The sequence below is a fragment of the Macaca thibetana genome, chromosome 10 (genome assembly GCF_024542745.1).
Source record: "Macaca thibetana thibetana isolate TM-01 chromosome 10, ASM2454274v1, whole genome shotgun sequence".
NCBI classification, from domain to species: Eukaryota; Metazoa; Chordata; class Mammalia; order Primates; family Cercopithecidae; genus Macaca; species Macaca thibetana.
This window is the reverse complement of record NC_065587.1, coordinates 509,202-535,178: the sequence shown is the minus strand read 5'-3', so window position 1 is coordinate 535,178 and position 25,977 is coordinate 509,202. Positions and strand designations below refer to the sequence as shown.

The window sequence follows — 25,977 nt, the reverse complement described above, 5'->3', positions numbered from 1 at the left end:
CGGGAGGAGCTTTACACCTGGGCTTTGGGCTGTGTTCCGTGGCATTCATCAGCTCGTGCCCAGTGAGCAGGGGCAGCCCGGGGCTGCCCAAACCACAGCTGCCTGTGGCCTGCACCCTTTGTGCCCTGGGCTGCCTGTGGCACTCCATCTACCTCTTTCAGGAAGCCCAGCTGCCACTGCTGTCCCCCTTAACTCCCCGTGGTGGAGCTCAGGGGTCCAGAAGGCCCCGCACAGACCAGGCTTCTGAGGTGGGGCTGTGTCCCCATTCTGCTCCCACCCCCAACCACCAACACTGGACTTCCCCCAGGACTGACCACTACACTGATGAGGCCCCAGGAGGGCCCCCAACTCCCAGACAGTTTCCACCCCTACCCAAGACCCAAGCAAGGGCACAGACTGTCCCTGGCCCCTAGAGACACTGCCTGACCCCAAATGGTCTGGCCCCTCCCCCACACGTAAGCTGCAGAGCATAGTGGGAACGGGACCAGCACACACATTCTCTGGGTTAAAGTGGCCTCTTTTTCCTTCACCAGGAAGGAAAGGAAAGCTATTTTCCCTAGCCCACCCAGCCCCCGCCCAGGGATGGGCAGACCCTTGCTCCCTTGACACCCAACTTCCCCCCAGCCAGCTTCCCTGACCACTGAGGGGTGGGGAGGTGGTGTCTGGATCTTGGCCCGAAGCCAAGCCTGCCCAGTACATCCCCACAGGGCAGCTGGGGTCACCATCTGGGTGGCCATCCCACCCTGTGCCCTCAGAGCCCACCCATCAGCCGTGTCCTCCCCTGGTCCCCCTGGGCTCAGACCCTCCAGGGAGCAGGGAGGGTGCCAGAAGATGGCCACTGGTCTGACTGGGGGCCTGAGGGATCTGGCCAGCTAGAGGTGAGTGATGCAGAGTGACCCAGACACTCCCCCCATGCCCAGCAGTGGGGATGGCGGGGGCAGCAGGGCCTGGAGTGGCCTTTGGATATGAACCGAGCGAGAGAACCCCCTTTATTGTGCACCCCTGGTGCAGGCACTTGACACCCAGGCTTCCCTGGGCCCCTCGAGGCAAGAGGTCACCCCCTTTCCAGGGCAGAGCCATACCCCCAACTCAGCTCTGGGCAGGGTCCCGTCTCCGAGGTTACTGGATCAGCTCCATCCTGGGACAAGGAAAGAGGACTGACCCGCAGACCAGAGCACCTCAGATCTCCGGCTGCAGGGCCACAACGGTGGGCAGAGGTAGAGAGCGGGCCAGGGTGCGGCGCACAAGTGTCTGAGTCCAAGTCCACACCCGCGTGTGCTGCCTGCCTTAGCGTCCTCAAGGCCAAACCACCCAGTCACCCCCAGCCTCAGGAGCCTGCTGCAGGTCACATATCCGAGGAGAAAGCCCGTGCTGGCGCTCATGTGGCTGCCCTTTCGCCCACTGGAGCCCCCAGTCTGAAACACCCCTCACAGCATCAGGAACTGAGGAGAGGGAAGGCAACAGCACGCCCGCCCCAGCGCCAGCTTCTTGCCAGGCATGGCTGCTGGCCCTTAGGCGCCCACAGATTCACATGCACCATATCACATGTGCCCTGACATATGAACACGAGGAGTGCACGCTCATCCACATGTGCCCACACACACCCACGGGTGAACACAAGGCTCCAGGCAGCTTTTCTCATTTGACACCTGGTGGTTGTCCGTGCCCAGCCTGGTGGCACACTGGCTCTGCCACTCCTCTTAGACCTGTGGGTCTCAGCACTGACCAGGACAGCCCCCTACTTCCAGGCTGAGCAGCTCTAACCACTGAGACCTCTCCCTTTGAGTCTCCCAGGGTCCCGGCCCCAGCGTGTCCTCCAGAGAGCCCTGGGACAGAAGAGACCCCAAGGTTGACGCTCCCCAATGGGTCAGCCTGGGACAGACAGGGGAACTCCGCAGGGGTGCCCTTTTGGCATCCAGGACCCCACAGTCAGGTCCCAATGGAGAGCGCAGTAGCCAGAAGGGAGCAGAAGGACCAAGGTAGGCCCAGGGACACTTGTGCCCAGACTCCTACACATGGCAAGCACATGTACACACATGTTTGTGCATGCATACATGTGTGTAGATTATCCTGAAGGCGAGGGGTCCTAGGTCAGGAGTCAGTGACCATAGGAATGTGGGAGGTGCCTCTTGAGGAAATCGGACCAGCTGTGGAAGGGTGCAGGCCCAAGCCCCTCCACAAGCTCTTAGGGGCTGCTGGGCGGCACCTCACTGCTCAATCTCCAGGCTGCCAGGCGGCTTCGGTGGCTCTGGGGGCTTGAAGCTGAGGACTTCCTGGTAGGTGAGCTCTAGGAGGTGAAGGGAAAGGGTGAGCCTGTGCCTCGCACAGCCCAGCCCCCCACCTGCTTGTCTGGCACCTGCCACCCAGCCCAGGCCCACCACCCTGTGACAGCAGCCTCAGCAGAGTCTGGGAGCCAGAACCTGCCCTGTGCCACTCCCCAACCCCACCCACCCCCAGCCTGTGCTGGACACCCGAATGCCCTTCCACACCTGACCAGTCTGGAGAGGAACTGGGGCATTTCCTGCCTCTGGGGAAATGGAGCCTGCAGGCCCCTGGACCCACCCACAGCCACTGCCATGCCCACCCTTCCACTCCTCCAGCGTGCGCTCCTTAGCCTCAACGCTCTCATCATACGGCTCGGCCTCTGGCTCATCCTCAGGGTCATGGTACTGGCTGAAGTAGGCGTGGGCCAATGCCTCGGCAGCACTGACCCTCTGGTCACTGTCCAGCACCAGCATCCTTCCAAGGAGGTCTATGGCTGCAGGGGAGCCAGTGGCAGGGAGGAGAGGGTCAGCTCTGTATCCAGGGCCAGATATGGAGCCCAGTCTAGCCCCAGGGCAGTCCTCACCCAGGGGGTTGGCTCCATGGAAGATGCTGCTCAGGTCCTTCTGGGGCATGGGGGGCAGGGACTGGATGTATGTCCGGGCCTGGAGGGCACACGAGAACACCTGGGGAGGCTGCTCACTCTCTGCCTCCCTGGCCCCAAACTGGGGCTTCTCTTGGCAAGCCCCCAGACTCAATTCACTCCAACAGGCTAGGACAAGGGCACAGGCAGACCAGTGACTCTCTCCACATAGGGTCCGGTGACTAGCTCCTCACTTGGCCCCTAACGCCTGCAGGAGCTGGGTCCAAGTACACTCCCTCCACCCAGCCCAACCCCACTGCCCTGGCCAGGCACTGCTTGCTGGGGTCATGGTTTTGCACTCACTGTCCCTGGTGTCAGGAACATCTTCCCCCTTCTCCTGTTTCCCCTGCAGGGATTGGGCACCTGACGTAGTCTCTATCCCACCACATCCCATGTTCCCCATTTTGTCCCCACATTTCCACACCACCCTCTCCCCGAGAGAGCCTGGGACTCGACCAGCAGAGGGAGGAGACTCGACCAGCAGAGAGGCAGACTCGACCAGCAGAGGCAGAGAGCCTGGGACTCGACCAGCAGAGGCAGGCACCAACTCACGTGTTCCGAGGAGATCTTTGCCAGAACCTCGGGGCTGGGTGTGCCCACCACTTCCATGATGCGCTTCAGCTGGTCAATGTCTGTATCACTCAGGAAACACCCACGGGCCAGCCAAGGACCTCTCTTGGGCCCCCAGACCCAAAACTTTGGGGCGCTGCCCAGAGCCCGCTCTCCTAGAGCTGAGGATGGCCAGCCCAAAGTAGCATGGCATGGGGGGCAGAAGAGGCAAGACCCGCCAGAAGGGGCCAGCGCTGGTCCCTACCCTACAAGAGGGGCCCTGTTTGACCCTGCTCCCCAACCTGAGCCAAGGATACAGTCGCTTCCCGGGAAGAGGGCCTTGCCCTGGAGCAGCTCAGCCATGATGCAGCCCACGGACCAGATGTCCACTGTTTGAGGGCGAGGGGGCCTCCATCAGTGTGCTCACCCCAAGTCCCTCCTCCAGGAGACCCACAGTCACATCCAGGCCCTGAGACGGGCAGACCCCCTCCTCCGCCATACCCAACCCCCCTGGGCAGGGGGAGGCCTGTAGCTGCAGGGCCAGAGGAGGCCAGCACCCGTCATGCTCTAGCGGCCTCTGAAGGGCTGCCTTTGAATGTGGGTCCCACATTCTTGGGGACCTTGCCCGCCCCCCAAGACCTGGCATGCAGAACCAGTCCAGGGCCAGACGAGGCCCTCGGCCTTCGTCCCCCCAGGCCTTCCCCCTGCACCTGTCTGGTTGTAATGCATCCAGTTTAGCATTATCTCAGGTGCCCGGTACCAGCGCGTGGCCACGTAGCCGGTCATCTCCTCATCTGCCTGGCGCGCCAGCCCGAAGTCCAGGATCTGGGGCGACCACGAGGTGTTCTCAAGCTCGTCACGGGCTTCGCCACCGCCCTGCCCATCCCTGCCCGCGGGCCTCACCCTGAGCTCACAGTCCTCGTTCACAGCCACGTTGCTGGGCTTCAGGTCCTGCAGGTCACGCGGAGCGTGAGCACAGGAGGCCGGGACGGAGCCCTGCTGGACCCGACCCTCACCCTGCGGTCGCACCTACCCGGTGGATGATCCCGGCCGAGTGGATGTACTGCGGGAGGGGGATCGTGGTGAGCGCCAGGCCCGGCCCGCCCGCCGCCGGCGAGGGGACCCGCGAAACCCAGGGCGCCCTACCTTTAGCCCGCGCAGCAGTTGGTAAACCAGGAACTGAACGTGCTCGTCGCTCAGCGCCTGGCACTTGACGATGTTGTTCAGGTCGGCGCCCATGAGGGTGGTCACCAAGTACCTGGGGCGGGGTCAGGGGGTCAGGACAGGGCCCCACCGCCGCTCCGCGAACGCGCTCCCCGCTGCCTCGCCCGCCCCGCCGCTCACACTTCGCTGAAGTCCTCGATGGACGTGGCCGGCGTGAAGACGTCCAGAAGCCCGATGACCTGGGTGGCAGGGGGCGTCAGGGCCGGGCGGCGAACCCCCGGCTGTGGTTCAACCCCCCCGGGCCCCGCCCCGCAGCGCCAGGCCGTGCCCCCTATGGCCACGCCCCCATCACCAGAGCTCACCCACCCATTGGCTGCGCCCGTGGCCCCGCCCCTGGACGCGCCCTCCCCCCCACGGCCCGCCCCCGGCTCACGTTCTCGTGCTTCAGGTGCTTGAGCAGCCGCAGCTCCCGGTACGTTCTGCGCGCGTGGATCAGCGACTGGAAGGGGCGCGACAGCTTCTTCACCGCCACCTTCTGGCGCAGCCGCGCGTCGTAGGCCGAACTGGAAGGCGGGCGAGTGAGGCGGCGCCGGGAGGGGTCCGAGGGCAGCCGCCCGCGCGCACACGCGCTCCCGTCCGCACGCGCGTGGACCCGGGCGGCGCCGCTCTCGCCGCTTCTCTGTGGGGATGGGGCAGTGGAGCTTTTCCGCCCCGGCCCCGGCCCCAGCCCCGCCGCCCCAGCTCGGCCTCCCGCCTCGGGCCTACCCTCTCCGTGCTTGCTGGGAAGGAGCCCCTGGGGCTGGACCGCCATGCGTGTGTTCGCCCCTCAAGGTCCTGGACCTTCTCTGTCCCCTGACCCCACTGATTCCCACTCCCAACCAGGGGCCCCCATTCAAAGCGAGGCTGGGGGAGAGGCCCCCCACCCAGCGTGGAAAAACACAGCAGGAAAACAGCCACTGGCATTCACCTGCAGCAGACCGGCCTCCCTCTGCCCCATAGACCCCATGGTCCCAGGAGGCTCATGGAGGGGGATTCTAGAGCCACCTCAAAGCCCCTGGACCCCCAGTGCCTCCGAACGTTCAAAATGCGGAGGGAAAGTTGGTCAGAGTGTTTATTGCATCATTATTTGGAACAAAACCTGGACAGAAGGTGATGTACAGCTGAGGGCGTGTGCTGGCCCCACAGAACAGCCCTTCGCCCAGCCCCACTTCCCAGAGGTCCAGACCCTCCACCCTGCACCAGCTTCCTGAGCGCACACTCCCTTTGCCAGTGACCCCTCATCCCACCCTCCCATGTCCCACTGCCCTCAGCCCTGCTAAAGGCAAGGCCTTTGCACAGCCTGTTCCCTCTCGCTGATTCTTGCCCCTTCTCTCCCTCCTACTTCTGTCTCTTGGGATCCTGTCCCAGAGGAAGTGGAGGCTGCGGCCACCCCCATGCCCACACATCGGGGAGCAGGGGCGGTTCCCGCTGGGTCTGGGATGCTCATGGGCCCAGGTCGAGGTGCCTGGGGCAGCCATGCTCCCAGCCTACGACCAGGGAAAGGTGCTTCTGAGGTGGTGAGGCGAGTGGCCCCGCACATGGGGCAGCAGGTTCTTTTGGCCAATTGTATCTGTGCGGTCAGGTGACAGGAAATTGGCACCCGGTCCGCACCCTTGGCAGTGGAACTGAGAAAATGGGCCAGGGGTGCAAGGGGGGAGACCAGGCCTCACTCGGAGAACCGGACACCCCTCAGCAACTCCCAGAGTCCAGCTAGGCCCCGCCCTAGTTCCCTATGGCCACTCCCACACTGTCCCAGACCGTTTTCCTGCCCTTGAGGTCTCAGAGAGGAAGACAGATCTGTGCTGGCATGATGGCTAGCATGACCCACCTGCAGCTTCTGACGGATGGCTAGGGACCACGCCAGAAGACAGCCTGCCCTGGGACCCCCAGCCCTGATGCTGGCTCCTGAGCTCTGAATCTGGTGGGCCTAGAGATCCCACTTCCAACCTGCAAGTGCCTGGGACAACGCCCTGCTCTGGCTGCCTCTGCCTTCACGCCCCACCAGGACCCCCCAGTGGGCAGCAGCTAAGGGGCACTGGCCGTGGTGAGGACTCAGCTGCACCTCTCAAAGCCTGTACCCATGATCGGCCTCCCAGTCAACATGGAAGCTGAAACTTAGGACTCTTGGTAATCACCTCACCCTAAGCCCCTCCAACCCTGGCTGCCCTGGTAACTAGAGGCCTTGGCCCAGTCGACCCCCTCCCCCACCCAGATTCTGTCGTCTTCCTGGGCCCCAGGCCAGGTCCTCTGGCCCCAGGGCCTAAGTGGGGTTTGTGGTCTGAGGGGGAGCCTGAGGCCATCCCAGGGGGAAAGGTCTTGGCTTCCGGGAGCGGGGCTTCCCTTTTCAGACAATAGCCCCCAGCCCGGGCGGGGGAGGGGCATCCGCTAGACCCAGGGGGCTGCCTGACCCGACTCAGTGGGTGCTCAGACATTTAGGGGCCCGGACATCAGGGTGGCTCGGGGCTCGGTCGCGTGAGACCCACCCTCACGTCGGCTGTGACCCCCCGGGCCTCAGGCCTGGTGGGGGGCGGTCCGAATCGGGCGAGGCCGGAGGACCCCCTCCCTCCCGGTAACGGCGTCTGCTTGGAAAGTTTCTTTACGCCGCCCCCCCATTCATTCCTCAGATCCGCGCGGCGCCCGGGGGCGGAGGCAGGGCGAGGCCCCTCCCCACGCCGAGAACCTCGCGCGGGCTAGGAGGGGACGCGCTCTCCGGCCCGGCCCGGCCCCCACCCAGCACCCCCTGCGCCCCGCCCCTACCAGACGGAGCCGTAGGCGCCCGAGCCCACCGGGCGCAGCCCCTGCAGCCGCTGCGGCACCTCCCACACGGTCTTGTTCAGCTCCTGCCGGTAGAAGCCGGCGCGAGGGCCCGACATGTCCGGACCGGCCGCCGCTCCGCCCGGGGCCAGCCCCGCGCCCCGCGCCCGCGCCCGAGCCGAGCCCGAGCCGAGCGGAGCGGAGCGGAGGGCGGCGGAGGCGGTGGCGGCGGGCGGGGCGGGGCTCCGGGGCGGGGCCGGGAGGCCCGGGCGGATTTCCCGGGCTGGGTGGCTGGGGCGTGGGGGGGTTCCCGAAGACAAATGCGCTGCTTCCTGCGCCTCGGAGGCGGCGGCGGAGCGGAAACCAGCCCTCCCCTTCCCGGGGGGGCGCCAAGGGCGGACACCTCCCTCCAGCTCTCACCTCCTGGGGGCCGCGCGCTTCTCCAGATTTGCGCCCGCGTCTGGGCTCGACCCGGGCTTCCCCACCCCGGCGGCGCCCTCCCCAACGAGGAAGAACCGTCAAAACCGAAGAAGCCTTGGGTGAACCATGGGAAGTATTTTTCATCAAGACAGAAATAAGAATAGCACCTCCCAAAGACTCGGCACTGGATAGGAAAATAAGCCGAAAGGCGTTGGGACGGGGCTGGCGTGGCTTTCTCACGCAGGATCTGCAGGCCTTGGTCTGCGGCGCGCCTCGGAGAACCTTCCAGGCCTCCTGCCCCGGATCGCCCTGACCTCCCCTCTGGGAGAGGTGCGACCGCTGGACTGTCAGGACCAGGGACAGCGGCGTCACCGCGGGGCCTTCCTACCCACAAACAGCGGCCCCAAACGGATCCTTTTTGCTGCCCAGAACCTTTCCTCCTCCTTAGCTGCCACTTCTAGGAAGCCCACCCTGACTATCCCAGGTCCGAGGAGCCGCCTTTGGGTGCAGGGTCCTTGAAGTCAGCCCCGCGGGCGGCCAGGCGCGGGGGGCTGCCTCGGCGGGGAAGGGGGCAGCGCTCCACTCCTTCTCGGCGTCTGTGCCGCGCCCGGGGCCGCACAGCTACTTTTATTCCCACTGGAAAGTGACCAGGGCTCGGAGGAGCATTGCCTCCTGGAGCACCGGTCACCGACCTCCGCCCTGGTAGAGCAGTGGGTGGGAGGTTTCGTGGCTGGGCGGCCCCCTCCAGCGAAGTGAGAAATCAGGATCCCAGTGGCCCAAATAACTCCTTTTTTAAAACATTAAAATCCGAGTTTTAATATCAAATCTGATTTTTATATATCGGCAACCAAATTAAAACAGCCAGCGCGGTCCTGGCCAACGGACCCATGCACACCGCGGCGAAGGAACGGGTCTCAGTCCCAGCCGCTCCGGCCTCTTTTGCATGACCAAGCCCCGTGCCTCAGTTTCCCCAGTGGAAGCCGGCATCCGACTTGGGGCCTGGCGCGGGCCCGGGGATGGCCTCTGTCCTCGCTGGGGCTGGATTGGGGCGAGGACACCGGTGGCCTCCCGGAGGGCCCCCGCCCCGGGTCGCCTTTCACTGGGCCAGGCTGGGTTTTGTGCGGAATTAATGGAGCTTCAGCTAAAGGAGTAGGAGGCGGGAGCGCAGCCCCGGGGCTGTGGGAACCGCGGCCGCGGCCGCCGGGGGAGGGGAGCGGCCTTTGTCTGTACCGCGGCCGGGCGGGGCGGGAATCGAGTTCCCATAGCGACCGGCCCCGCCCCTGCGCCTCCCGGGGGACTGGGCGGCTCGGTTCTCGCCCCAGGGTAGGGGACATGGAGGTGGGGAGGTGTCAGGCTTCCCCCAGGCGCCGCCCGCCCGCAATCCTCCCGGCCAGGGGGGGGGGGGGGGGCTCAGCGGGTCAGGTGAGCGTGTGTGTGGGGGGCGGGGGACAGGACCCTCTCGCGACTGAGCTGACCTGCCCCGGGCATTAGAGGTCCCACCCATGCGCCTACCGGGGACAGTGTGGGGTCGTGGCACTGCCGAGGAGTGACCACTGAGGAGTTTCGGGTGGTGCGAGGACCCGGAGGCCGCCTTCCAGTAGAGGCACCGTCAGAGCGCGGTGGGGGCCAGGGAAGCCCCCCTGGAGGGAGCTGCCAGTGGAGGACAGTCCCAGGCCCAGAGGGGAAGCAGGCTGGTGGTGACAGGACTGCCCTGGGTCAGGGGAGCCGGGAAGGGCAGGTGGCAGGGCAGGAGTGAGAGGCCCTGGGCCAGAGGCACCTCCTACCCAGCTGATTCACTGTGGTCCCTGAATACAGCAGACCACCCCTCCTCCGTGCTCATCCCCCCCATCCCACTGCCTGCTGGTCCTGGCTACCCCTCCTCACTGGAGGGGTGTGACAGCCCCTCTCTGGTCCCCCGGTCCCTCCCAGCTGGCCTCTTCCTGCAGTCAGTGAACGTCCTAAAAGGCAAATCTGGCCTTGCTCACTGGGGGACCAGGTGATGGTGGGTGCGGAGCTGATTTAGCAGAGGACTTGTCCTGCCGGTAAGAAGCAAGCAGGATGTAGCCCTGGGCTGGTGAGCTACCCACTGCCTCTCCTCCCACCACTCTGGGAGGAAAATGGGACTTGGAAAGCACCAGGAAGGACAGGCCACCCCTCGTCTGTCCCCAGATGATCACTCCGGCCCACCCATGTGCACCCCAGCAGCTATGCCCGGGTTTTACCCATGCCGGCCCCCACCTGGGTGCTGGACTGCTGGGCCTGCAGCCTCTCCCGAGCCCCAAGTTTCACGTGTGTGGGGTCTCACTGAACCTTCCCTTCTTTCCTGACTGCCCAGTGAGACAGGGGTCTAGTACGGAAGCCAGGCCTCCAGGTCCCCAGCCCCCTGCACGATGGTCTGCAGGGGTCGAGTACAGAAGCCAGGCCTCCAGGTCCCCAGCCCCCTGCACGATGGTCTGCAGGGGTCGAGTACGGAAGCCAGGCCTCCAGGTCCCCAGCCCCCTGCACGATGGTCTGCAGGGGTCTAGTACGGAAGCCAGGCCTCCAGGTCCCCAGCCCCCTGCACGATGGTCTGCAGGGGTCTAGTACGGAAGCCAGGCCTCCAGGTCCCCAGCCCCCTGCACGATGGTCTGCAGGGGTCTAGTACGGAAGCCAGGCCTCCAGGTCCCCAGCCCCCTGCACGATGGTCTGCAGGGGTCGAGTACGGAAGCCAGGCCTCCAGGTCCCCAGCCCCCTGCACGATGGTCTGCAGGGGTCTAGTACGGAAGCCAGGCCTCCAGGTCCCCAGCCCCCTGCACGATGGTCTGCAGGGGTCGAGTACGGAAGCCAGGCCTCCAGGTTCCCAGCTCACTACCTGAGACCTGCCACTCAGCACTTCAGACTTCGGTCCACCCCCTTGCTCTGATCTTCTGACCAGCCATGTCTCTGGGAAGGGAGGAACCCAATGTCATTTCAGGGGTCCCTAGAGCAGGGGATGTCAGTTTGCCTTGTACCCCTTTCTCCTGTGGGGGAGAGAAGGCCACCCGTTTTTCATCGTGGCTTGAATGGAGGTGCCCCAGTCCAAAGGGGACTCGAGCAGTGGAGGCCTTGCCCATCAAGAGACCCTGGCCTTGATGTGCCCCAGTCGGGGAGACAGGCTGGGGCTGCCTGAGAACGGATCCTCGTGAGTGGGTCAGCAGTCCAGACCAGCAGAACCTCAGGATGTGTGCCTAGATCCAGCCACATCTGAAGCTGGGCCTTCACTTTGTGTCTGGAGCACTGAATGCCCCTCTGCCTGGGCTGTCTGTATTCTTGGTGCACAGGGGAGGCTCCGAGCCCTGCCTGTCGTGGTTGTTGCTGTTCCTAGCGCTCAAGACAGTGCATGCATGGTGTGCAGTGGCCATTTGGTAAGAATGTGTTGCATGAAAGAAGCAGGCCATGGAAGCCACCAGATGGCACCAGAAGCAGTCCTACATTCCAGCACCCCCCACCTCCCCCAAGCACCCCTATTAGCCCCCTCCACCTCCCCCTAGCACCCCTCCCAGCCCCCTTCACCTCACACGAGCACCCCTTCCAGCCCCCTCCACCTCACCGCAGCTCCCCTCCCAGCAGGGCCCACAGAGCCCAGGGAAGGGGTGGTGAACAGGGGCACCGCAGCCCCAGTAGGAACTCAGCCAACCCACAGAGTGAAAAAGACGACTGTATTTGATTTACAATGAACAAGATTTACAAAAAGGGGTAGGGTGGTCTTGGTGGAACTGCTCCCAGTCCCACTGGACTGGGTGGGGCTCTAGGGCAGCCTGTCTGACAGACCAGGACCCCAGGATGTCTGGGCCCCGACGCAGGACTTGACCTACGACTCGACCTTTGACGTGGGGCCCAGCAGCCGAGTCCACCCAGAGTGCCGGCACCCTTGGGAGGCCGGTGAGGTCAGCAAGGCATTGTACCGCTTTTTCTCCTCCTCCCATCCCGAGGTGGACAGACGGACGCAGGATCTGGGAGCTTGCCCTGGGGGCCACAGGCCCTCAGATCCCCAGGGGCCCAACCCAGGGGCATGGAGGCGGCTGCTGGTGCGTGGGCGGAGGCGGAGGCCAGCTGCCCCCAGCGTGGCAGCGTAAGGCACATTTTCAAATCACTCGAGACTCGACAGTGAACACCCGATGCTGGTTCTGCCGCCGGAGGGAGCTGGGGCTGGGGCCGGGTCTGGTGCTGGTGCTGGTGCTGGTGCAGCGCCCAGGCGGTATTGCTCAGAGGAAGATGCTACAGTCTAGACGTTGGGTGGGTTCCTGCTGCACCCACTCCCGCATGGGGCGCGTTCTCCTGGGGAGGGTGGGGGCCTCAGCCACAGCCACTTGGCCTCCTCCCCCGAGGGGCTCTCAGGTACCTTGGGTACCTACGCCCCAAGGCAGCACTGGAGATTGGAGGTCAGAGGTCAGTGACCTTGTTCTCCAGCGCAGCCGCAATCTGCTGCAGGCGGAAGGCCAGCTGCATCTTCTGGGCGGCGGGGTCCTCCTCCAAGGCATTGATGATCTGAGGGAGAGTCCCATCAGAGCACATTGGGGGATCGCCCGGCCCCCCCCCCGCCCCCAGGGGCCTGACCCTACCTCGTCATAGTACTTCTGTGTGTATTGGTAGAGCTGGTGTAGTGCCACGAGGGTGTTTAGGGAGTCCGTGTGTGCCTGCGGGGTGACGGGACGGTCAGGGCAGAAAAGGGGCTGTGGGAGCCCCAGGGCTGGCAGGGGTAGTGCAGGACGCCCAGGACAAGAGGCCTCCCCGGGGCAGCAGCTGGGGCCTTGGGCACAGGCAGCACTTAGGGACCCCCATGTGGCGTGGCCTTAGACACCCACGCAGACAGAATCCTGCACACACAACCATCTCAGTGTCTTCTTGTGTGATGCACGGCTGTGGGTGGAGTCACAGGGAGGGGGCGCTGTGGGCATGGCTGTGGATGGACCCACAGGGAGGGGGCGCTGTGGGCACGGCTGTGGGTGGTGGAGCCACAGGGAGGGGGCGCTGTGGGCACGGCTGTGGGTGGTGGAGCCACAGGGAGGGGGCGCTGTGGGCACAGCTGTGGATGGACCCACAGGGAGGGGGCGCTGTGGGCATGGCCGTGGGTTGAGCCACAGGGAGGGGGCGCTGTGGGCACGGCTGTGGGTGGACCCACAGGGAGAGGCACTGTGGGCATGGCTGTGGGTGGACCCACAGGGAGGGGGCGCTATGGGCATGGCTGTGGGTGGAGTCACAGGGAGGGGGCACTGTGGGCATGGCTGTGGGTGGAGCCACAGGGAGGGGGTGCTGCGGGCATGGCTGTGGGTGGAGCCACAGGAAGGGGGTGCTGTGGGCATGGCCGTGGGTTGAGCCACAGGGAGGGGGTGCTGTGGGCATGGCCTGGCTTCAAACAGCTCACACTCCCCACACACAGCACGCTCAATTCACATGGCTGGGCCCACCTCGAGGTCCCACCCCACCCTCTCTCCCCTTCAACACCATTTAACCCCTGCCCTGCAGCTCAGGGCCAGGCTCAGCACAGGGTAGTAGGAGCCAGGAGCAGGGGACGGCCGTGGGTGCGTCCCTGGTGGCCTCCTTACCCGGGAAATCTCTGCCAGGTGTGTGTTCATGTCCTGGTCGCTGACCTGCACCATCTGCCGGATGCCCTTGTAGTAACTGCAGGGGTGGGAGCACCACAGTGTGGGCAGCGGGGGACACAAAGGGGGTGGTGGGAGAAACCAAGGCCTGAACCTCCCCGCAGGGGGTCGAGGGTGGGCACGGGGGCCTGGCCTGGAGGGCGGGCAGCACTTACTCCTCCACCATCTTCTTGTAGGTGGAGATCTCCTTGGCATACAGCAGCTTGTTGCTGGGAGAGTCCTGTCGGGGAGAAAACCCAGTGATGCCTGGCCAAGGGGCCCAGGCTGGGGCCGCTCAGAGTCCCCCTGGGTAGCCTCCCCTGCCCTGAACTGACACTTTCATCAAGAAAAGTATGGGCCGGGCACAGTGGCTCATGCCTGTAATCCTAACACTTTAGGAGGCTGAGGCGGGCAGATCACCTGAGGTCACGGGTTCAAGACCAGCCTGCCCAACATGGTGAAACCCCGTCTCCACTAAAAATACAAAAATTAGCCGGGTGTGGTGGTGGGCACCCGTAATCCCAGCTACTCGGGAGGCTGCGGCAGGAGAATCGCTCGAACCCAGGAGGCGGAGGTTGCAGTGAGCCCAGATCGCGCCACTGCACTCCAGCCTGGGCAACAGAGCAAAACTCTGTTTCAAAATAAAAAACAAACCAAAACAACTACTTATTTTGTGATCTGTAGTAAAACTCAGTTTCTCTGCTTGGGTACTGTGGGAGAGGGCAAGTGGTCTCGGGATCTCCCAGGCTCTGCTGGGCGCCTGTGCCCCCAGCCTCGGCCACGCGCCACCCCCTCATCAAGGGCTCCAGCCCAAGATGTGCAAATCCACACCCCAGACAAGCTCCCAGCTCACAAGATGCTCCTGGGGCAGACCCAGGCCTCCCTGCCCCGACCTGTCCCCACCCCACTCACGCGGCTCAGCTTATGCTCCGTGCGCGTGCAGGCGTCCATGAAGGTCTGGGCGATGACTGACAGCGAGGCGTCCACCACCTCGTGGACGTGCACGTCGAAGATGAAGTGGGGGTTCTTGAGGATGTTCACCCAGAACCGGAGCGGTAAGCTGAGGCAGAGCGGCGGGAATGAGAGCGGGGCTGGGCCTGGGGGGTGCGGAGCCTCCCAAGAGTGAGAAGTAGCGGAGCTGGGCTCAGCTGCGGGGGGGTGCGGAGCCTCCCAAGAGTGAGAAGTGAAGGAGCTGGGCTCGGCTGCGGGGGGTGCAGAGCCTCACCTGTTTGTCTTCCAGATGTGGATGGTGTCCTCATCCTGGATGTTGTGCTTCTCCGCCTGCTCGTCCAGGAAGTCGAAGAAGTACTTGACTGCGGGTGGCACCGCGTGCCCGGGCGCCAGCACGCTCTGGAAGAAGTTGTCCACAAACTGCTGCAGTGTGCCCTGTGGGGGGGAGGGTCTCAGCGTGGCACCGTGGGCGCGGCCCCTGGGGGGGAGGGTCTCAGCGTGGTGCTGTGGGGGAGGAGGGTCTCAGCGTGGCGCCGTTGGGGGGGGGAGTCTCAGCGTGGCGTCGTGGGCCCAGCTCCTGGGGGGGTGGGTCTCAGCGCGGCGCCATGGTCCCAGCTCCTGGTGCCAACCCACACACCCACAGGGGCCCACCTTGACTGAGAGCAGCCGCGTCAGGTAGATCTCAGTGATGGCCTTCGTCCGCTCCTTCTCCTTCACGCTGCCTCGCTTGGACTTGCCCTCATCCACCTCGTCGGTCGGCCGCACCAGGTGCCACACCCGGTTCTCCTCCTCCAGGAGGGCATGGCCTGTGGGGAGCGGGCACTGAGACACCCCCACCCAGGTCTGGGGCATGGGTCCCACGGGGAGCAGTGGTGGCGGGGTGGGTGGGGGTACATGTTTCCAGGGCGGACGTGGTCCATGCCGACCACCTGGGGCTGGAAGGAAACAGGCAAGAGGGAGGGACTCACGCTCCCCAGGCAGGTCCTGCTGGCTGTCCTCCGGCTGCTGGGAGACCCCCACCTTGGAAAGGATGAGGGTGGCTCCGTCCCGGACCTGGAGAACACGGTGGTGAGAGTGGGCTGTGCCCCGGAGTGCCCAGTTCTCGCCCGCCCCGGCCCACACGCTCACATTGTAGTGCATGAGGGTGTTGACGCGCTTCCACCGGCCCTCCCGCTGTGACGTCAGGTCCAGGTCCGACAGGATCTGGGCTGTGGAGCCTGGACGCCACTCTGGGAAGAGACAGCCCAGCTTGGCCCCGGCCACCAAGGTTCCTCCCACTGCCCACCACTCCCACATGAGAAAGCCGGCCAGGCAGGATCCTGCCCCAGGACACGGGCCAGGCACATGGGCGCCTGTGTGCAGACGGGCAGGGACCGTGTGCAGACGGGCAGGGACCGGCACTCACCCAGGACCACGCTATCTGGCCTGGGCCAGCAGGAGCAGGGCTGCCCGCGGTACACCTGGTCAATGATCTTCTCCTTGACCTGGGAGATGGTGTCACAATTGAGGACCTTCACCGGGATGGCATCAACTCCCTCGTCCTGCACGATCACGCTCACCGTCTGCCGAGACATCCAGGATGAAGTCGGACGGGGAGGCCCTGCTCTCACCCGCACCACGTAGGAGCCACTGTCTGCCCCGCCAGCTCTGCCCACCACAACGGCACCCTCGGACAGCAGGCCTCCGCCGGCAGGCTCCAAGCCCCCGAGGCTTCCCAGATGACCACACTCTGCCCTTCCCCTGCCTGCTCTGGCTCAGCAGAACAGAAAGACGGGGACAGCTCAGAACCGCTCACTCAGGCTGACATACAAGCTCACGGAAGCACATGCACACACACGGAATACACACGTCTCACGCGTGCACAGGCTCCTGCCACACCCACTGGTCACGTGTGTACGGAACCCCGGACACACCTGGTGTGCCAGGCCCCTCACATGGCCTCCAGGAGGTGGGGGTGCCCAGGAAGAGCTGACGGAGGGCTCGCACACTTACAGCCTCCAGAGCCCACAGCCACCGGCACCCAGGCCCCTCCCCGAGCCCGAGTAAGAGCAGGCTGTAACTTGAATCCACAGAGGAGGTGGACGGCCTCTAGCCTGTGGGTCCCGTCTGTGGCCAGGGGATGCCCAAGCTCCTTAGCCCAGATCCGAGGCGCCCATGGCGGCCCCCACCCCAGGAGCTCACCAGAGGCGCATACTCCACATCGTCCCCCAGCAGCCCCGTGTCGTTGAGAGTGTACTTGGCCTTCTTCTGTACCGCATCCACCGGGCCCTTTTCCACCTGATGTTTGATGGCCTTGAAGAGCTTGTACAGGGGCTCGCCGGCACTGTCCTGGAGTAACACGGAGGGGAGGCTGGGAGGTCAGGGGACTTGAGGCCTGGAAGGGGCCCCCGGAGCCCTGGCCAGAGGCATGGACAGGGTTGACCGTGTCAGGGGTAGGAAGCAAACCTGTCCAGGCAGGGCCCACCTCAAGGTGCTGTACAGATAGGGGGGACACTGGAGGGAACGGCAGCAGTCTGCCTCGCCCCTCAACCCCCAGCCAGGCTGCAGTGTAACCCACCTTAAGATACTGGTACAAGCAGATGGACATCCAGTTGGACAGCATCCTCTCCACCACAGTCTCAGACCTGGGGGTGCAGGGAGGCCTTGTAGCAAGTGACCCCATAGTATTCCTGAGGCCCAACTGACTCCTCCAAACACCCGGCCACGCTTGCGCCAGCGTCGCCCGTCCAGGCCTGGGTGTGGCCTGCAGTAAGGACTGCCCGGTGGCAGCACCAGCCCTTATGGGAAGTCCGCCACCTTTCTCCTGTTCTGCAGAGGACTTAGGCTGTGACCAGCTGAAACCGCTGGACAGGAAGGGCTAGAGTCCGGCTTTGTGTTTGCTGCCGGGGACATCACCCCTAGGCTGCCCCCCACCACCACTGCTGGCTGGAACCTGCCGGCTCCTGGGTGCCCAATAGGCCTCTGTGCCACCCGCCACCAGCCCCTGTGGTCGCCCCGCTTGCGGTCCCACCCATGTGCACCTGCGCAGCATCAGCTTGGGGTTCTTGGCCACCACATACTGCTCCAGGAGCTCCAGGAAAAGCGTGCGCATGATGTCGGTGTAGTACTCCAGCTTCCCGTGCAACGCCACCGTCAGCAGGGACGCGAAGTAGACCTTGGCGCGGGCCGAGAACTCCCGCTGGTTCTCCAGGGTGTGGATGAACTGTGGGGGCCGGCGGTCAGAGCCTGCCCAGCGCCGCCTGTGCGCCCTCCCGCCCGCCCGCCGGCCACCCGGCTCACGTTGATGAGGAAGGACTTGCTGTTCAGCAGGTTGGAGAACTGGTAGAGGGCCTGCTCCACCACCGGCCGCCGCGGCTCGGGGATGTCCAGCTTGCCAGTGATCATCACGTCCTTGTCGCCGTCCTTGGAGGGCAGGAAGAAGACGCGGTCGGTGTAGGTCTTGTAGTCCAGCACGGGGATGCCAGCCTCGTGCACGTCGTTGGTCTGGTCCTCCATCTCGATCATCAGGTCTAGGGGGAGGCTGGCGTGAGACGTCCCTGGCCACCTGGGGCCCTGATCCCCACACCACACACAGCATTCCCGCCGTAGGAGGAGCCCAAGCACCAGCCCCCGAGCGGCCGCCGCCGAGCGGCCCCTACCCGTGAATTCCTTCTTGCAGCGGTCCCGCACACTCTCCTCCAGGCCCTCCAGCTGGGACTTGATCTTCTCATACTCTCGTTCGGCCTGCTGGCTCTTCCTCCTGCGGGGCACAGGGAGGCTCCTGGGTCCTGCCGGGCCGACTGCTCAGCTGCCCGGATGAGGAGGTGGATCTACACGCCTGCCTGTGCAGGGCGGCGGGTGAGGCCAGAGGGGCCGAGGCGGGAGGGCTGAGGGCTGGGGGTGTTGGCACAGCCGCGGGGCGGGCTCACCAGTAGCAGTAGACAGACACCGCGATGACAACCACCATGGGCACAATGACCAGCGGCAAGATGAGGCTGAGTGGCACATCGCTCACCCGTGTGTCATACTCCACGCGGCCCAGCACCCACTCGCGAGAGCCGAACTTCACCTGCGTGGGGGGCCAGGTTCAGCGCGGTCCCGTGGGGGCGCCTCCCGCCCGCCCCGTGCACGCACAATGAACTCAGGCAGGTTGTGTGTGGTGTCCCGTTTCTGCCGCCGCTTGGGCGGGGGCTGCACCTCCGGGGGCTCGCAGTACAGGTCGGTCTCCGTCAGCGTCTTCATGGTGCAGCGCTCGGCACCCACAAAGGCCTCGGCCTCCTGCAGCGTCATCGCCTTGTTCAGATTGGTGCCCTGGGGAGGGGGCAGCGGCCAGGGTGAGCAGGAGGGAACTAGGGACGCGTGGACCAGCTCTGAGCCCAGACCCGAACGGGACCCAGAGCCCCGGGGCTGCACCATCCTCACCCGGGCGTGGATGAGCTTGTTGACCTGCTTCTTGACACCACCTGTGAAGTTCTCAAAGGTGGGGTCAGGCACGTACTCGAAGGCCCCGGCCTCCGTCCTGAGCAGGGCACGGTGCCCGTCCATCTCGATCAGCACCGTGAGGTTGTAGGCCTCTGGCTCCTCGGGGACAGCCGGGGACAGGAAGACAACCTTGGTGTCGTTGTGGAACACGTAGTCCATGCCCACCACCTGCGGGCAAGTCCCAGCCATCAGCCCCCGGGTGAAGACCCTGCCCTTCCTGGGCACGATCCCATTGGCCGGTGCCAGAGCTGAGCCCACACCAGGACTGACCGTCACAGGCTGCAGGGATTCAGCCTCCCGCGGCGGCTGCCAGGACTGCAGGGGCTCCGCGATGACCACCATGGCAAACCTCTGGATCAGGCTGAAGCCCTGACCCGTGACGTTGATGCTGCGACCACCACTGGGGAGGGCAGTGCCGCTGTGGGCTCGGCCGGCAAGGGTGGTCCCTGCAGGCTTTGCCCTCCCGTCCCCGCCCACCCTGGCTCTGCCCACACAGGGCTTCCAGGTGCTTGTGTGGGTCTGGGTGGGCAAAGGGGCAACACGGTGGGCCGTGCTGAGTGCGGGACTGTGCCACCGTGGGCGGGGGGCACGCGGGGCCTGGTGAGCATGGAGCCCTGTGGTGTGCCCGTCTGGGTTTCTAGGAGGAAGTGGATCTGGGGTGCAGTGGGGTTTTCCAGAGGCTTCCTCCCGCTGCACAGACCAGCCCCACCACATTCCTTTCAGCGCAGTCAGCCAAGGGCACTGAGGAGGCAGCTGGGTGTGGGCAGAGTGGGGCGGGGCGGGGCGGGGCGCACCAGCCTCACCTGGCAAAGCTTCGCAGTGGCTCGAAGGCTCGCAGTACGGGGTTTTCACGGTAGGTGAAGAAGATGCTAGAGCTGGGCACCGGGGAGCCCCCATAGGAAACCTCCAGGGGCATCTGGCCCCGGGTCACCTGAGGGCCTGTGACACACTGGAGCTGCGCCCCAAACTTCGTCCTGGGGAGGGAGGGTGCTAGTCTGCATCAACCCCTCCCCCGGGACCAGCCCCAGCCCGACCAGGCTGGCCCCGCCATCCCTTAGGGCCACTCAGGTCTCAGGAAGTGCCCCCCTCCATACCCAGGGCCAGGGCCAACCAGACTCAGCAGCTTGGCGGTGACACCCACACTTTACACGGGATGCCGTTGAGGGTCACCCGCACGTCCTCCTGGGAGCCCGTGTCCAGGTAGGTGCCGTGGATGGTCAGTGTGGTGCCGCCCGCCTGCGGTCCCTGCTGCGGCTCCACACTGAGAGGCTGGGGCTGCTGAAAGAGCCGCAGGGGCAGTCGGGTGAGGACGGGGCACAGGACACCCTTAGCCCTGGGCTGGATGGTAACTGTCGTGGGGAGGTGGCGGGCAGAGCCCTCCTCCCGGGTTCGGCAGGTCCCCGAGGCCAGGTGCTTACTTGGAAGGTGAACTGGACGTTGGGAGGCGAATGACCGAGTTTCCCAAAGACGTCCACCTCGACACCCCCAGTGAAGGGCGCCTCTGCAGCCTCAATCACACACACGATCCTGGCGGACGACAGGCAGGGTGGCCCAGGCCCTCCCGACCCACCCCTACCCTGACACCCTCACCCCCTCAGCCTCTCCACCCACCCCGTCACCTGAACCCCAGCGTGGGTACTGACACGGCCGACGGGGCCCGGGCCAGGGCCGTCCACTCACCGGGTGGACACGGAGTAACTTTCCGGCTGAAAGGCGCAGTTCCGGCCAGCCACGGAGATCCTCTGGATGTCCTCTGCTCGGACACCCAAATTGGACCCCAGGATGGTGATGCGGATGCCGCCACCGAGGGGGCCTGTCTCAGGCTGGATCTGAAACCGCAGAGCTGGGTGAGCAGAGAGGGGCTCAGGCCAGGGGCACGGGAGGGTGTGGGCCAGGCTGCGAGGGGCTCACCCTGGTGATGACGGGCGGCGGGCACTCGGAGGTGGCGTTGCACAGGGCCTCATACACGCACCTGCTCTGGCCCCCGCACCACGCACACCTGTAGTCAGGGTGAGCGGCCTGGCACAGGCTGCAGTCGCTGCGGCCAAAGGAGCAGTTGTAGAGGGTCACTGCGGGGAGAGCTGCCATCAGCGGTCACCCCGTGCCTGCCCGGCCCCCACCTGTCCCCACGGTGCCCACCTGTCCCCCTGCCCACCCCCCACTGCACCCGCCCGTGGCCCCCACCATGGAGCTTGCTGTCGATATTCTTGCCGTAAGACTTGACGTAGAGATGCAGAGGCAGCGTCTCGTTGGCATCGTGGGACAGCTGGGGAACACACAGGGGCACACTGCACTTCCCGCCCCCACAGAGGGGCGCGGGTCAGGGGTCACGAGGGCAACCACCCTGTGGCCACCGGGTCCCTTCCCAGCCAAGGGCAGCAGGGGAGGCCTTCAGGTGTCGGAAGTTGGGGAACCCCATGGACACTGCTCTGCGCCACTCTGTCCCCCGGAGGCAGAGGGCAGAGGGGGCTTCTCCAGCAGCGAAGGGCACGGCAAGCCCCTGGCTGGGTTCTGGTCCCTGGGGTCTCCCTGCTGCCCCTCCCCTCACAGTCCTGGAGGTAACCCGCCACCCCACCCTGGGCCCTAGGGTCCAGCAACTGAGCCGGCCTGCCCTGGAGCCATACCTTTGGGGTCCGAAAGACGAAGGTCCCGGATTCCTGCATGCTCACTGGCTCCATGAACTTCAGCAAGTCACTGCCCACGTGCAGGGAAGAACCCTGCAGACCAACCCGTCAGGACCCTGGACGGGCGGCTCTGGTACCCTGGCCCTCCTCCCAGAACCCCCGCAGTCCCTCCTCAGTGTCTACAGTGTGAGCCCTCTCCTCACCCCACACGTGCCTGTCCCTCAGACTCTCCCATGCCAGCTGACCCCTCGGCCACTCCAGAGTCCAAACACCTGTGTCTGCAGAAGCCTCTGAACGTCCTGTGTGGGTGTCCCCTGGTCACCTCCACCACTCATCCACCTGAGGGCATCGCCCGGCCCACCCGGCATCGTGGCCCCCACAGCTCCCTCCTCGGGAGGTGGCACTGGCCCCTCAACCTCCGCACACCTGCCTCCTCCACCACCTCTGCTCAGTCCCATCCAAAGGCCCCCGCATGCTCCCTCCTGGCTTCTGTCCCTGATATATCCTATGCGCTCTACCTCATGTGGGGGTCCCGAGTTGGGGAGCACAGGTGGAGCTCAGGCTACCACACACCCATCAGCACCGGCCTGCCGCAGCCTCCCTCTGCACCTTAGCCTGCCTGTCGCTGGCCTGCCGCAGCCTCCCTCCGCACCTTAGCCTGTCGCCGCCCGGCACCCCTCCCTCCGCACCTTAGCCTGTCGCCGCCTGGCACCCCTCCCTCCGCACCTTCACAGTGTCCAGGTTCTTGCCCTGGAAGGTCACATCTGTCTCATGGTTCATGGGGATCACCAGGGGGCTGGGTTCCAGGAACTGGGGACAGCTGTCCTCCTGGGAGAGCAAAGCTGGTCAGGTGCTGCCTGGGCACAGCAGAGCAGCCGTGCCCTGAACAGTCCCCCGAGGCCCTGAGGCCCCTCACCATGTCCCCGAGGCCCCTCACCATGTGGGCACGGATGATGCCGTCCTCAGGGTTGGGCGAGGCCTCCCGGCACTCATGGTAGCGCAGGTCCCACTGGCAGGTCCAGCGGTTGCTCACGCAGGAGATGCACCTGCGTCCAGAGAAGGTTGTGAGCAGGGCTGGGTGGGTGGGTGGGGCGGGGTCGAGGGGCAGGAGACACTCACGGCAGGTTCTCCTCCAGGCTCATGGCCTGGCGGCAGTCGTAGAAGGGGTACTTGTAGGAAGTGAGGAAGATATTGTCTCGTCTGAGGAGGAGCTGGATGGTCACAGCCACGTGGTCTGCAGACAACAGAGGGGACGGCATCAAGGTGGAGGCTGCAGGGCCGAGGGCCAGGCTGAGCCTCCCCTGGGGCTGACTCCGGGGGCCGAGGTGGAGACGCCTGGTCTTCAGATGGCGCCTGCCAGGACGCCCCGCGCTCACGCTGGGCTGGGCCTGCCACCTGCTATCAGATCTCGAGTGGGGCTGCCAGGACGCCCGTTCACGCTGGGCTGGGCCTGCCACCTGCTATCAGATCTCGGTTCGGGTGTCGGGCCCAGTGCGGGGTTTGCCTTCCTCCCCAGGGCCAGGTTGCTTTCGTACCCTCTGTTCCCGCAGGCACTGAGGGCAGCGGCTCCTTGGAGTCTGGGTAGGACCTGCCAGGTCCCTGCCCACGTCACTGTGTGGCCCCACTGCCCCCAAAACTCAAGGGATATGGGCGTGACGCCTGCCCTGGCCCACATGTGAGGCCCTGCAGCCTCTGGGAACCGCCCTGCTCTCTCAGGCTGGGCTGGACACGGCAGGGAGGGGTGAGGGGCGTCTGCCCAGACGACGGGGCCTGGCACCTGGCACCCAGATGCTGCTCTGGACGTGATGAGGAAGCAGGCTGAAGACAAGTCACCCTTGCTTCGGGCCTGAGGGGCGTGGCTGCAGACAGCCCTGGCGGCCCTGCAGCCTCTGGGAACAGCCCCTACTGTCTCAGGCTGGACAGGGCACCCGGATGCTGCTCTGGACGTGATGAGAGAACAGGCTGAAGACAAGTCACCTTTGTTACGGGCCTGGGGGCATGGCTGCAGACAGCCCTGGGGGCCAGAACCTCCCCCACCACGCACAGCAACCCCACCACAGGCTTCATTCAGGCTGGGCCCCCGGAGTGGCCACAGAGTGTGCCTGTGCCCAGCTTGCACCCAGGGGCCAGCAGAGGCAAGAGCCCACGTGCACAGGGCCCCGTGTGACCGAGAAGGGCCACCTGGGGGCTTGGGAAGGGGCCTCACCCTGGCCTGGCGGCGTGATGGGGATGCTGCTTGGGGAGTTGCAGATGACGGTGCCGCCCTCCACACGGGCTGGGTGTGGCGGCGACTCCCCAAAGAGGCACAGCAACTCATCCTCCTTGCTCAGGGCGGGGAGGGGGCTGACGGTCAGCTGCACCTGAGGGAGGAGCCCTGCAGCTCACACCGGGAACCCCAAGTCCTGTCTGCCCACCTACCCGTGACTCGACCTCCCTGTGTGTGTGGGCGCACGTCCCAGAGGAGCCTCCAGAACCTGACTTCGCATCTTCCAACACAGGCCCCTCTGTGGTCACCCCTCCTGGGACAAGGCCTGGGTCTACCCTGGATAGGGACAAGCCCCACCCCTACCCACCCAGGTCACAGGGATCCAGGGAGCCAACGGAGGGCGGGCTCCATCACTAAGGCTCAGTGCCCGGAGCCCAGGCGGGGGAGACATGGGGCCCTCCCCTGCCTGTCCCAACAGCTCCTAGCCTGGGGGAGCCCCCACCTGGCCGAGCCTGGGTCCGAGGACCCCCACCCCAGCCCCACCACGCACCTCCCCCTGGGCCCGCCGGCTCATGTTCTGTGGCTGGGCGCTGGTGATGGCCACGCAAGACTTGCTCCGGCTCCACAGCCAGTGGCTGGCCTCCTCGGCCCGTGGACACTCGGCCTTCCGGGTGCATCTGCAGGCGCAGGGGGCGGCCTCAGCACTAGGACTCCCTCAGCCCAGGGTGGGGTCTTGTTCTCCTAGGACAGTGCAGTGTGTCCCCCGACCCAAGCCATGACCTACCAGGATCCCAGAGGCAGGCCGTGTCCCCGATCCCCCCCAGGCACTCACCGTCCCTCGACGACGCACCAGCCGCAGTAGGGGTCCTGCGAGTCGCGGCACTGGGTGCAGGTCGGGTAGCTCAGGCACTCCTGCACTGGCAACCGGAACACCTGGGGCAGTGGGGCCGAGAGTGGGACCGTGGCAGAGGCCACACGGGCCTTCCGCAGACCCTGGATGTTCCCAGACCGCCAGCTTGACCCAGCTTTGTCCCAGGGCCTCGAAAGCCTCAGAAACCTCAGGCTTGTTGTTAAACAGTTCTGGCTCTGTGTGGCCCTGGCCTGCTGGCCATGCCACGCCCAGGATCCCGATGGGAGCCCAGGGAAGCCGGGAGGTCTTGGCTGTGGGGTCTCCTGGGGCAGCTCCCCTCCTCTGTACTGGTTCCCTCTGAGGGGTACTCCTAGGCCCGGCCTGAGGGGCTCTTGCACCAACCCCCCACAAGCTTGGGGCCCAGGCCCACGTCCCCCACTGACTGAGCTCACAGAGGCTGTGCCGGGACCCCGTCTTGCCATCCACCCTCAGAACACCCAGGTCCCTTTCATCAGGACGGGGCACAGGCGGGGCCGGAGGGAGAGACCTGGTTGAGACCACACAGGACAGAAGGAGCGGCAGAGACGGGCAGTGCCAGAGACACAGGATGGAGACACTGCCCGGGACCCGTCCAGCCGCCCCTCTTCCAGCCCAAGGAGAAGGGCCTGGCTCTGCAGCACCCAGTCCTCCTCTGGCCCCCAGGCCTGTCATAAGGGCACACTTGGCCTGGAGTGCTCTCCGCGGTGCGTCCGGCTCACCTTGTCCTGGGTCATGGCGTACAGGCTGGCCAGGTCTCCAGACAGTACCAGGTCGCGCTTGACTCTCTTGTTTATCTCCACAAGGATAGAGTCGTACTCTGAGGAGGTGCCGTTTGGGGTGAGGTACACCTGTGTGCATGAGGGCAGGCTGGTGAGGGTAGGGGCCTCGTGCACAGACAGGCCCTCCAGAGCCTCCCTGCCCCAGCCTGGGCCAAACCTTGAGGATGCGGCCGTCAGAGGTGCCCAGAAAAGCCACAGTGTGGTTGTTCTCGGCGGTGACCGTCACGGCCGTCAGGTTCAGGCCTCCACGCTGCAGCACAGCCGTGGCTTTGAGCCCGTCGCGGCTGCCCAGTGGGTAGGGCAGGTGCTCCGAGCCACACGGGAAGCTCTGGCTGGAGCCCTGCGGACCGCGGCGTGTCAACGGCAGGCAGACCCCCCGTCCTGAAGGGCCCTCCCCACTCGGGCTCCGAGACTTGGGACAGGCCCTTCCCTTCGGCACATGTGCCCCACACACGTCCCGAGAACAGGGCCCACATGGCAGGGAGCCCCACCGTGCTGTTGTGTGACCCAGTGCCCGACACAGGCCTGGGACTGGTGCCGGCGTGAATGGCACTGAGACACGCAGCACCTACCCACGCGAGCACCCACGCTGGCGAGAACCACGGCCACACTGCTCACGTGCACCCTCCCCAGCAG

At 65.4% G+C, this 25,977-nt stretch overlaps 2 protein-coding genes across 4 annotated transcripts in view; both read right to left on the bottom strand.

The window, feature by feature from the left end:
* Positions 1-976: 976 nt before the first annotated feature.
* On the bottom strand, positions 977-21,002 carry MAPK11 (mitogen-activated protein kinase 11). Its single transcript, XM_050745769.1, has 13 exons — positions 20,999-21,002; positions 7,415-7,608; positions 5,052-5,181; positions 4,799-4,857; positions 4,601-4,712; positions 4,488-4,517; positions 4,358-4,405; positions 4,165-4,279; positions 3,772-3,843; positions 3,458-3,537; positions 2,849-2,927; positions 2,585-2,758; positions 977-2,287 (listed from the first exon to the last, which is right to left on the bottom strand). The coding sequence occupies exons 2-13, from the start codon at positions 7,528-7,530 to the stop codon at positions 2,208-2,210; spliced, it is 1,095 nt and encodes a 364-aa protein (XP_050601726.1). The 5' UTR covers positions 7,531-7,608; positions 20,999-21,002; the 3' UTR covers positions 977-2,207.
* Positions 11,490-25,977, bottom strand: part of PLXNB2 (plexin B2) — a 33,153-nt gene continuing 18,665 nt past the window's right edge. For all 3 annotated transcript variants that reach the window (XM_050745723.1, XM_050745724.1, XM_050745725.1), the window contains exons 4-37: positions 25,499-25,681; positions 25,282-25,410; positions 24,506-24,606; positions 24,224-24,350; positions 23,674-23,827; positions 22,587-22,701; positions 22,405-22,513; positions 22,194-22,295; positions 21,468-21,560; positions 21,028-21,109; positions 20,755-20,912; positions 20,524-20,672; positions 20,262-20,370; positions 19,985-20,121; positions 19,647-19,817; positions 19,114-19,243; positions 18,784-19,011; positions 18,496-18,672; positions 18,291-18,430; positions 18,021-18,121; positions 17,662-17,891; positions 17,403-17,584; positions 16,940-17,006; positions 16,564-16,710; positions 15,788-15,944; positions 15,511-15,611; positions 15,351-15,435; positions 15,034-15,188; positions 14,657-14,817; positions 14,344-14,491; positions 13,608-13,672; positions 13,396-13,471; positions 12,412-12,486; positions 11,490-12,337 (exon numbers count right to left, since the gene is read on the bottom strand). In XM_050745723.1, coding sequence (XP_050601680.1) covers positions 12,233-12,337; positions 12,412-12,486; positions 13,396-13,471; positions 13,608-13,672; positions 14,344-14,491; positions 14,657-14,817; positions 15,034-15,188; positions 15,351-15,435; positions 15,511-15,611; positions 15,788-15,944; positions 16,564-16,710; positions 16,940-17,006; positions 17,403-17,584; positions 17,662-17,891; positions 18,021-18,121; positions 18,291-18,430; positions 18,496-18,672; positions 18,784-19,011; positions 19,114-19,243; positions 19,647-19,817; positions 19,985-20,121; positions 20,262-20,370; positions 20,524-20,672; positions 20,755-20,912; positions 21,028-21,109; positions 21,468-21,560; positions 22,194-22,295; positions 22,405-22,513; positions 22,587-22,701; positions 23,674-23,827; positions 24,224-24,350; positions 24,506-24,606; positions 25,282-25,410; positions 25,499-25,681 — 4,449 coding nt within the window. In that variant the 3' untranslated portion in view covers positions 11,490-12,232. The remainder of the gene's footprint in view (positions 12,338-12,411; positions 12,487-13,395; positions 13,472-13,607; positions 13,673-14,343; positions 14,492-14,656; positions 14,818-15,033; positions 15,189-15,350; positions 15,436-15,510; positions 15,612-15,787; positions 15,945-16,563; positions 16,711-16,939; positions 17,007-17,402; positions 17,585-17,661; positions 17,892-18,020; positions 18,122-18,290; positions 18,431-18,495; positions 18,673-18,783; positions 19,012-19,113; positions 19,244-19,646; positions 19,818-19,984; positions 20,122-20,261; positions 20,371-20,523; positions 20,673-20,754; positions 20,913-21,027; positions 21,110-21,467; positions 21,561-22,193; positions 22,296-22,404; positions 22,514-22,586; positions 22,702-23,673; positions 23,828-24,223; positions 24,351-24,505; positions 24,607-25,281; positions 25,411-25,498; positions 25,682-25,977) is intronic.

Excerpts from the sequence above, each read along its gene's own strand:
- MAPK11 (XM_050745769.1), bottom strand. The coding sequence starts at position 7,530 with ATGTCGGGCCCTCGCGCCGGCTTCTACCGGCAGGAGCTGAACAAGACC. Across the intron at positions 3,844-4,164 it reads GATGCATTACAACCAGACAG|TGGACATCTGGTCCGTGGGC; the intron begins GTGCAGGGGGAA and ends GCCCTCAAACAG. Across the intron at positions 3,538-3,771 it reads CCTCTTCCCGGGAAGCGACT|ACATTGACCAGCTGAAGCGC; the intron begins GTATCCTTGGCT and ends TGAGTGATACAG.